This window comes from Syzygium oleosum, unplaced genomic scaffold (assembly GCF_021117445.2).
Source record: "Syzygium oleosum isolate NSW1041296 unplaced genomic scaffold, Sole_v2.1 Sole_v2.06, whole genome shotgun sequence".
Classification (NCBI taxonomy): Eukaryota; Viridiplantae; Streptophyta; class Magnoliopsida; order Myrtales; family Myrtaceae; genus Syzygium; species Syzygium oleosum.
In genome coordinates, this window is record NW_026607490.1 from 12185365 (window position 1) to 12196699 (window position 11335).

At 39.7% G+C, this 11335-nt stretch overlaps 1 protein-coding gene across 1 annotated transcript; it reads right to left on the reverse strand.

Moving 5' to 3' along the window:
- Positions 1-5999: 5999 nt before the first annotated feature.
- Positions 6000-6926, reverse strand: LOC115691973 (leucine-rich repeat extensin-like protein 3). Its single transcript, XM_030618724.2, has one exon. It carries the CDS (start codon positions 6803-6805, stop codon positions 6296-6298), a length of 510 nt encoding a protein of 169 aa, XP_030474584.1. The 5' UTR covers positions 6806-6926; the 3' UTR covers positions 6000-6295.
- Between the last annotated feature and the right edge of the window lie 4409 nt (positions 6927-11335).

Sequence of the window (11335 nt, forward strand, 5' to 3'; positions counted from 1 at the left end):
TTCGTTCACGAGGCACGGTTCAGTTATTGACCCCAATAAGAATGGGATGCAATGGGAAATGGAATCACGTATAATAAGTATGTTACATATTGATAAAGAAGTGGTTAACGCCAAACAATGTCTTAAGTGTTCTGATCGACAGAAGCGTGGAGATTGACAGCAGGCACAACAGGCCAAGTGATGAGAATGGTTAGTCGGTAAAGTGAAATCGGTGGTCGGGAAGACCCGGTGTCGATCGACAGAGGCATCAACGATAAAACAGCTAAGTGCTGAAGCAGAATGGCAACGGATGAAACATATTTTCTAAATCAAAATGCGGAGTGTAACTGTCGAGTAGTAAAGTCAACAAATATCGGATGTGTAACCGTTTGTATAGACAAGTGTTGCTAAACAATAGGAGCCGCGTAGGGTTGGTTTTTAATTCAAAGTAACTGTTATATATAACCGTCCGTATTTCTAAATGGCTTGGGAGTCATAATTGAAATTATCTATTGGTTATCTCAACATAAGTCTTCACTTCTTGTACTAAGAATGAGGCAGGCTTTGCCAACCAACATTAATTTAGTTTAAAAATAGGACTCTCTCGCACAAACAAAATAAGATGATGTCATCATGAAAATAGAAAATATATCCCCAAAAACAATTTTCAATGAATGGCCAAGAATCCAATTCCAAATCAATACACCTCGTGTATGCGAACATCGCATAAATACGAAATAATTAACGGGGATGAATCCATTCGCGGTTAAATAATGTTCAATTTCACTACAAGTGTGCAACTCACAACAACGTACGTTTTCCTGACGACGTGTGAGTTTTGATCAACATATGATTTCATTATATCGATATCGACATGTAAATCATAACATTCAATCTTAATTTGCATTTAATGTTATGTAGCTTTACCACGACGACAACAGATAATCGAATGTCAACATACAAATTCAAAGCAACGTGTATTTTCATTATCAATCCGTGATTCATGATTGCATGCAACTTCAATGTCAAGGCACTTTATGGAAAAAGTCTTTTTCTGTCCCTTTCTTTCTTCTCTCTCCATCTTCTTCTTTAACCTATAGTCATGGGGAGGGTTTGAGCTAATCTCACCCTCCCCTCTTCCTCTTATTGATTTAATTTATGTTTTCTTGTTTTTTCTTATCTCCCGATCTAAATTTGGGAGTTTTATTTTTCCGGTCTAGTTCTAAATACGAGAGTTTGAACTCTCTCGGTTTAATTCTAGATTTGGGAGCTTTCCTCTCTCAATTTAGATATGAAGTTTAATAAATATGCCTTTAGGAATTCGATATCATGTGCTATGTCTGTACAGGTCCTTTCCTCTAGCTTCAATGATGATCTTAGGAGCTTTGATATTTCGTTGAACCACGAATATTTGATCTTCCAAATATTAGATCTAGGTTTGTTCAACCTGTTTTGGTTGTCTCCAACAAATAATCACATTTATCATTGTGGTTCGGTGGTGTTAGGAATCTAGCTAAACTCGGGCCGTATGAAATGTACTTTACAAGGCCCAAGCCCATCTACTTGCCGTTGAGGAAGTTAGGACTCGTCAAGGCCCATTACAAGCCCAATGCGTGTTGTGCATCCTTCCATCAAATGCATTTGATATGCTCCGTTTGTTTGTCAGCACAATGGAACGCGATTCCACGTTGAAACTTGTACGTCGTGTGTCCAATATCTGTGATCTGAAAATTTCTTTCGCCTTGCGCAAGTCGAAGTATCACTCGATACTACTACAATTTCACGTGAGAAACCGATCTATGAAACCACTGATCGATCGACTAAGGTAAATTCTCCCGAATGTTGCATTTGAGAAACTCCGACCGTTAACCTTTTGAATCTTGAGCATGATTTTTGAGATATCGACAGTTGGAAATTACCACTATTGCTAGGGAAAGTAAACTAGTCTATTCACTGTGGATAATGTTGGAACCCTTTCGTACTATTATAGAATGAAGTCCTGTTTAGGCTCCGTTTGTTTCAAGAAAAATAACTTTTTGAAAAAAAATTTCCAAATTTTCCGACGTTTGGTTCACAGAAAATATCCTAGTTAAGAAAAATTGGTAATGAAAAATACTTTCATAAGTGGAGAAAATGAAGAAAGGAAATCATTTTCCCTCCTCTTTCTTTCACCCAAACCCAGCACGTTCTTTTACGTGTACTCCTTCACCTTCCTCTTCTCGTCTATGCACTCCTTATCTCTCTTCGGCTCGAGACTTGTTCCTCCACCTCTCTGCCTCCGGGCTTCCTCCTCCTCTTTGCCACCACCTGCGATGGCTGTGTCGCCGCCGCCTGAGGAACGGCTTGTGGCTACGGATGCTCCGGCAATGCCACGCTCTCTCTCCTGTCGCCTCCGCCCCCTGTGAAATCCAGATGCCTTACCAGTCTCTTCCCCGTGTTACTCTCCCCTGCCCCCACGGAGCTCCCTCCCACATCTGATTGTTGCCTCTTCGGAGACGACTCCCTCATCTCGCCTTCTCCCATCAATCTTCAGCTCAAATTTCACAATCCGATTGCAACCACCAAAACCACGTCCCAAGATTTGAATCTACTCGCTGAATTTGCTCAAATCAGGATGAATTCAGAAGCTTTCAGGTCCAAGCTCATAGAGCGGAAGGAAAAGACCTTAAAGAATTCAAATTTTGAAGCCGTGAGCTGAACAGGCAAGAGATGAGCTCACCGGATTTGGCGAGGTCGAGCCTCACTGGCCTTGGGTGAGCTCGTCCCTCTTCTGTGGCCGGTCGTTGGTCGTCGCTGTGGCTGGCGATTGACTGAGGAAGAAGGAAAAAAAGAAAAAGAAAGAAAAGAAAATATAAAATAATTAAAAGTTTGAATTTTTTGGTAATTTTTTCTAGGAAAATCAAATAAAATTTTCCATATTAAACGGCGGAAAATATTTTTCTATTCATTTTTAGGTTTTAGCCAACACTGAAAAATATTGTCATTTTCCAAGAAAATGACTTTTTGGAAATTATTTTCTAGAAATGTCTGGTTTTTCGCGAAACAAATGGAGTCTTAGGGTGCGTTTGTTAGGCTCCGTTTGCGGAAAATGAATGATTTAGCAAACATTTTTATAAAAATAGTCACCTTTTCTGCTTACAAAAATGAACGATTAAAAAAAATTTCATCGTTCATGAATAATGAAATCATTTTTCAATGATTAATTATTTTAAGTGATGCAACCAATTATTTTTAGGAAAATATTTTTTAAATCATTCATTTTTGCGAAACAGACATGCCAGGGTATGCTTATTTTATTGAAAAATTCATGGTAAAGGAAATTATTTCCAAAAATGGCTAGTTTTAATAATTTGTTTCGTGGTTTAGGGAAAGTGATTTCTTTTTTTACCATAATGGGAAGTTATTTTCCCCAATCTAAACTTGTTATTTTTAGTTCATGAAAATCATTTTCCGTAAATCAATTAGTTTTTCGTCGTTCAAACATTGAAAAATTGATAAATAATTTCTCAAAATCAATTTTTTTTTCCAAACAAACGGAGCCCTAGAGAGATTGAGCTCCGCACCAGGTGCTGCTTCAAAAGGCCCCCCCTACAACTCGCAGCATGTGCATATCTATCCCGTTCAATTTACATAGTTTTGAGAAAATAAATGCCAATTCGACATTATAAACATTAGTTTCGTTCCCATAGAAACACATAACATCACAAAGGAAATTAGGACGCCATACCTTCGATGTGATGAGATCGATTCGCCTGTACTGTCCAAGTTCATTCAAGATAAACCCAATGTATTATCACTCGAAAGCATACCCTTGATATATCTTTATTTCTTGTTCAATAAGTACATGTGTTTTGCTTGCCAAATATTGTAAAATCACAAACGAAAAGAAAGAAGAACAAGAACACTGACGAGTTACGACTCTATGGCCAACTTGACAATGTCCCACCAAACCACTATTCATGCAGCCTTACAAGTGTACGTGCACTGCAGCTCATAGTGCACACATTTGCCAACTTCAGTAGTCATCAACCATGTATTCTGTTTCTTTTGTTCACATATATAAGTCAATTATTTATTTGGTCTTTTCTCTAAGTTCACATTGATTATATACATATATATATATATATATATATATATATATACACACGCGTTGGTAATAAATTTCCCGACAATTGCCTGCTCGTCGTCAACGTGGCTCTTTCTTTCATGCAAATGGACGGTGGCTTCGACGGTCCACAACTGTTTATGGTCTCATCTTCCCCACAGGAAACGAAACAAATAATTGCATTTTTTTTATCGCAAACATTTTCCCGACAATTAGGACGTATATGATAACCATTCAGTACTTTTTATTTTTTATTTTTCTATTTTCGAAAACATGTTTGGAACATAAAACCATTTGGTAATGCAATTTCATTTTTCTATTTCTGGAACAAATTTTGATTTTGAAAATAAATTTGGAACAAAAATGAGAAATACAAACTCTTCTTATTGTTCGCCCTCGCTACTAGCTAGTTGCCCACTTACTACCTGCTGTCATTGCTCGCCGCCTCCTGCCGTCCTCCGCCCACCGTCCGCCTCCCGCAGCCGTCTACCATCCTCTATTGCTTGCCGTTCGCTGCCGCCGTCATTTGCTGCTGGTTGCCTCCCTCCGCCGCCCATTGTTTGCCGTCCTCCCCCACTAGTCGTTCGCTGGCCATCGTTTGTCGTCGGCTGCCTCTCGCCTCCCACAACTGCTGCTCGTCGCGCACCTCCTACCGTACGCTGTCCTCCGCCGTTTGCCTCCCACCGCCTTCGACCGTCCTCCGCCGCCTTTCCGCCGACTGCCGGCCACTCGGTAGGGAGAAATTTTGTGTCGTTATCAAACACGTATTTTTACTCAGAAGCTTGTCCTGGGAATAGAATAGATTAGTCATAAATTGATTTTTAAAACAGAATGGTCATTATTCGTACTCGTATTTAAACAATTAAATTGATAGAATCCTCAACTTTCATATGCATAACTTTTCCTTTTGATAATGCGCACGACAGAAATTGATATGTTGAAGATTATATGATCTGCTCTTTTTTTGTTTAAGTATGTCGAATAAGTGTTCTTGAGGATGTTATTTTTATAATTCATAGTAATAAGGAAAACAAAAAGAATTTGTAGAAAGGAGAGCCCTTTGCTTTTCGTTTCTTATTCAAATGCCACAATCCACATGGATTGATGCGAAAGAATATGTCCATTAAGTTTTCGTAAAGAAGTTATTAATAAAAAAACAAAAGAATATGTAAAAGGAGATCCCTCCTTTCGTTTTCATTTCTTTTTCAAATGCCACTTTTTCCACATGCACTCATGCAAAAGAAAAAGGTTTTTGCTGTAGACAAAGATTATATTGATATTAGTCATTTGGTAAGTTAATTAATGCACTCGGGAGGAACACTGAAGATTATGTTGGAGAGAAGAGTGAAGGCCTTTCTAGATGATTCTTGCAAATCCATGGATAGAGCCACTATTCAGTAATTATAAATTTTTAATTTTGGTCAGAGATAACACTGCCAGTCAATAATGAACTTCTAAGTTTGACTCCACGGAATTGCTAATGCCTCGAATTCCATCAACCATGAATTATTAAACAACATCCAAGTGAAGATAACCCAAAAGAAGAGGGACAAAATAGAAACTTTACTTCACATTTACTCAAACGATAAGGCACCAAGCACCATTTTGAGGAAAACGATAACATTGCTCAATAAGCGTAGACGACCCTTCCACAAAGTACAAATTACACAAGTGAATAAGTAACCTATGTAGCAGAAAAAAACAAATATATTATCAAGACAGAATTTCACTAAACCAATCTCTTGTTATCATAGCATATCTAAAACCCATCTCACACCAAAAGAGTTAGAACACTTCATACGAACTAATAAGATTACAAAATGTCAGCAAATTACAGATCTGAGATCTCACTTTGCAGTATGACAGAGGAAGAAAAAGGGAAGAGGAAAGGAACATTAGACATCACTCAGATTGATGATGGTCATGAAAATTTTTATGTCCTTGATAAACATTCATCCTTTCCAATGCACAAGGATTCCTCTCTGTTTCTTCAGTTTTCTGGGACTCCAATGATTCTTCCAGTACTATCCCTAACCTCTCTCTCTGACACTTTCTTGATCTGTTTTTTCGCTTCCATGGAGATTCAAGATTCCCAGAAAAGGTATTCACCATCTATCTGTCACCTGCAAAAGATTTGAGTCCTTGATATGCCAAATTTGCCCATATTTATTCCCGATATCCCCCATCCTTGCTCCAATTGGATCGTCTTGATCAAACCAAAAGCAGAGTAACCAGTATTGCATAAATCGCATGGCAAGCTCTTAGCTTGATAGTACTGGAGGACACAGCAGCGGGTGGAGGGTTATAGTAGTAGTAAAAGGGGAAGTACGGCACAATCGGGTTCGGGGGCGGCGGCCCCGGGTAGTTCCCGTAGCTCGGCGGGGGGTAGTACGCGCTGCCGCTGCTCAGCGGGGGGTAATACGAGCCGCCGCTGCCCCCTTTGTAGGGCGGGGGCGGCGGTGAGTACGCATAACTGGGCTGGGACGGTGGAGGCGGGCTGTTGGACGTGGCGGCCGGCGGCGGCGGGGACGGGGGCGGAGGCGGCGGGGAGGGGACTTGGCCACAAGGGTTGTCGCAGGCGGCGCACATGGTGCACTCAATCTGGTACTTGGAGGAGGTGGCCATGCCGGAGGTGACGGCGCCGGCTTCCCGCGCCACGTTTCTCGGCAGGATGGCAAGGAGAGTGAAGAGAGCGAGCGACATTCTCAGAATTCTCTCCATCTTCTTCTCCAGGAACTATACGGACGGACTGGATCACTTCGAGCTCAGCAAAGATGGGGATGATGAGAGGAGCGTCTGAGAGGGTCTTACCTTAAAGAAGCGACAGAAGGCCACATGCGAGGGCCAATACATCATGGCGGAATTGGGTTAAAAAGGTCAAAAAATGAGAGCAAAAGAGGAGGGCCCTCCAGCTCCGAAAAGATAACACCGACGCGTTTCTTACTCCTTTACAGTATAAAAAATATGTGGAGCCACTTTTTCAACGTGGCGAAATTTGTGAGTCCTGCTGAATCGAAGCGTAGCTGGTTTAAAGATCAGTCAGTGGAGGTGTACGAGCATCTTGGACTGTAAGGAATCGCAGTTTTACTTCGAATGCACCGCAAACTCTCGATCGTATGGAACAGCAGAGAGGGAAATGATCCGATCGAGAGAGAGACCCAATTTGGCTTCAGAGCTTTAGGATCACACGAGTTGTTCATCCGGTGTTCTTCACCTTGATGCTCGGTGCGGGGTGTGTTCGCGACCGGAATTCCGATTTTGCTTGTTACCAAATGCTTCAGCTGGATGATATCATTGGAACCATTAGGGAATCGATAACCTGAAAGCAGTGAGCCCTTTTCTAGGATAATACTTGGACGATCTCTTGTTGCGTGCGTTCGGGTAGTTCCCCCCAAATTACTAGGGATATTGGCTCATTGTGGAGGTGCAGCCAGCCCTTCTTGATGCTTTCAATTGCACAATAGTGTCGAGGATTGTTCTGGACAATCGGGTCGGCGGTTGACCTGGCGATTGTAACCCCAGGCGGACTCGGTGATCGGCTTATACTCATGCTCCTAAAGTAGGTGCTCGTGCTATAGCATTAGTGAGTCTATCGATAAGTGATCGACCGTGGCGAAAAGGAGAGGGAAAAATTTAGAAAGCCCCAGTCTATATGATGATACCGCGATGTGCTTAGCTCGATAAACACTGAACTTCAAATCTAGGACTGATTACATCCTCTTTTATTATAATTTCATGATATTTGGAGTTAGTTGCATCTACTTTAGGGATAATGACACAAATGGTCCTCGAACTTTGACTAAATGTGCAATGTGGTTTTTGAACTTTAGCCTAAATGTATTATTATCCATAAAATTTAAGTTATTCAATATGATCCCTGGACTTTTGGTACACATTCAATTTAGTCTCATATGTACCAAAATTTTACGGACGGCCATATTGAACAAATTAAAAATTTCTAAACTATATTGTACATTAAATTAAAATTTATGGACTATTTCTATCATTTTGTCTTGAATAAAAGTTAGACCATTCATGTCGAGAGCAGAAAACTTGCAACTTGGCTCCTCTAGGGTGAATTCTCCGCAATAAATACTTGGCAATGGCATACCCTTGGAGACACCAAGTCTGAGTTGTCTTACCCACTCAATCCTTCCGTGAAAATTTAATACTGACACAGGATCAGATGCAAAAGCTTTTTTTTTTTTTGGTCTGTCAGATGCCAAAGCTTGAGACGTAAAAAGAGGGAGTGACTTGTTTTTATCAGAGTTGCACTATATTCGCAATCAATGTTGAATACTCAACTGAAGAACGCCATCTTCCGCATTCAAACATGATGAACTAAATCGAGTACGACCATGGAGTATAAAATTGGGAAGTCGAGATGCAAACCGAGCCTCATCAATCTCGGCATGATAATCGTGTTGGGTTACGTATCTCGCCGTCGAGCATCGGTCTCTCCCTATTTTTTTCATGAGCAATATATATTGCGAGATAAAAAGGGTCGGGAAGGAACTACCCATCCCCGCGACTCTATTGCCGAGCCTTATCATAGGACTTCGACACCACCCGCTACGATATGAACATAAGAGAATCACATCGCTTCATATGCCTCGCGACGGCATGTGGACACGTGGCTGTTGTCCTGGAGAATTCAGTGTAGTGAATCTTCTTCCCATCTTCCATTCCCACTTTGCACTTTTTTTTTTCCAAAAGATTGGAACCCGTTCAGCTTTAGAATCCCATCTTTTTGAGAGGCTCATCATACCCTGATAATGGCGATTAAAATGACTTTCACTTAGAGCCATGGCGATCAAGGAAAGGATCAATCTGGAAGAAAGATTGCCCCCCAAAAGGATCATCTTTCCAGGCTGGTTCGGTGGTTACTAAAGCTCATGCAAGAAAAGTCACAGTTTCTACTCAAATCTTCCAAGTTCATTCTTTGTAGGCAATGGCTAAGTACGTAGGAGTCGGTCCCTTGTGATTGCTGTCTTTCCACTTCGAAGGATTGTACAAAAGCCAGCCGTCCATGTACATTTTCAATGCAATGTGCAAACATTATCAGTAATTTCACTTGGTTGTTGGTGGAGAAAATAAAAAACTTGATTCTTGTTCGCAATTGAATTGGTTCGTCTCAAATCACGACCTTGTATAAGTCGTTGCGCGATATAGTAAGCTACTATATTGCCGATGACTAGCTAGGAGAAGTGACTTGACCATTTGCTTTCCAAGCACTAGGCGTAACAATAAATGGATAATACGTCATTTTTAATTGTTAGTATGCCATGGTTGGGAGGCTGATTGAATTAGAACATCCACATATACTTACAGTCGAAATTATTAAGGTCCACATCGCTCAAATACGGGTTATGATTCGCCTAAATCATAGGCATACTAATAAAATGGTATACATTGAAGTCGGGTCAAGCCCCATTTATAATATATGATATCTCATGGGTTTTAATGCTGAGCATTCCTAAACAACATGCCACAGACATTCTTGTCCCGCCGGAGTTTATTGATTTGCACATGCGATGGGTGTTGGAGTATATGCAATAATTAGACACACGGTTAATTTTCTCTTGCATTTTTTGGTAAGTACAATCAAAATAGTATACAAGAATACTCTCAATACTTAACAAGCTTCAACGAAGAGAGATTGTGGTTCATCAGATACGTTACATGATAATTCTTTTGTCAAATAATTAATCCAGATAACTTTAAGTAAAGTTGGCTTGATAGTTAAAAATAACAATGTACAGTTAATTAGGCGCACAAAGTAATATGATGGGAAATTGGCCCGGTCCGTAAAATCAATGTAATATTGCATGGTTCCAAAGTTTACCCAATCAAGTGATAATACCTATGGTACAACAAATAGTAGTAGGACCCGTGCAATGCACATGGGTTCCTTATTTTGGATTGATTTTTAGATATAACAGTTGTCACATAAATAATTCTCAAGAGAACACCTCATTTTTGTATCTTTATGGATAATTTTTTTGTAGGTCATTTATTTGTATTTAGAATATTTTTAATAGCATTTATCAAATTAAAAATTAAAGAGAGAATTATTTTCTAGTCTTTGTGCATTTTCCACTTATGTAGTCAATATTGAAAGATTTGCAACTCGATCTGTACTTGATAGCAATAATTTAATGACTATTCCCATCTCTATTCATAGACTCTTATCTTTTCAATTGTCAATAATCATCTATAACGATTAGTGCGCTTTAATAGACTTTCTTTTATAGAGTTTTATCTTTAAATAATAAATCGATCCTTGTAATAAATACATCTTATGTATTGACATTTATGAGGAACAGTGTTAAGTTTTTCATGCTCCAGAAATGTGAACTTCCACGTTAGTTGTCGTTCCTAGAAAAGAATGACAATTTGAGTACTTTCTTAATCGTCACAGCATTAGCGTCCCGTGTCATGAGCCCTTGCCCAAATCGGGCTTGATGAAGGGTGCGCTGGGAACCACTTTCCCAAAAGCCCTCGGGCAAACCACAAATACCGTTTGAATTTTTTTTTGTAGAGTCTTGGGAAGATGCAATTGTATTTCCAAAGACAGAGGTGTTTAGCCTAAGATAGGTCCGAAGGTGCTTTGAGTTTTGAATATTTTCGAAAGGCAAATACATTTCTTTCTTCCAACCTGCGAGAGCTTGCAATGAAGGTAAAAAAAATAATAAAGAAAACGGAAAAAAATAAAAAAAAAGAAAAGAACAAAAAAATATTAAAAAATGCCTACTTTAGCGTTGGCCGTGCCACGCAGGCCGATCGGTATTCATGTTAGTGATTTCCGGCCCAAATTGGGCAAATGGACTGATTTTGTATCAATGTGAAAAAATTTAGAACTAAATTGATTCAATTGAAAGATTTAAGACTGAATTGTATCAATGCAATAGGCTAAAGACTCTTTTTTTGGGTACCTTTCACCGTAGCACTTGATCGAGACCGATCTAATATGGAAAAACAGGCTCAATAGTTAAAAGATTCACTTGTATAATTCGAAATTAGCACAAAACTGTCATGTCAATCGGCGGTAGTTTAGCGAACGAGAGAAGCTAATCCGTCCCTGACTCCTTTTCGTACCGTTGGATGCTGGAAAGTTCAAACGCAACGGTCGAGAGGTTCTTTCTTTATTTGCAAGAGGCCTTCAAAAGTCAATCTATCAAGAAATTTCAAACCCTCGAAGATTGTATGTGCACCGACCCTTTATGTTTACTTACCAGTGTAAATAAACTT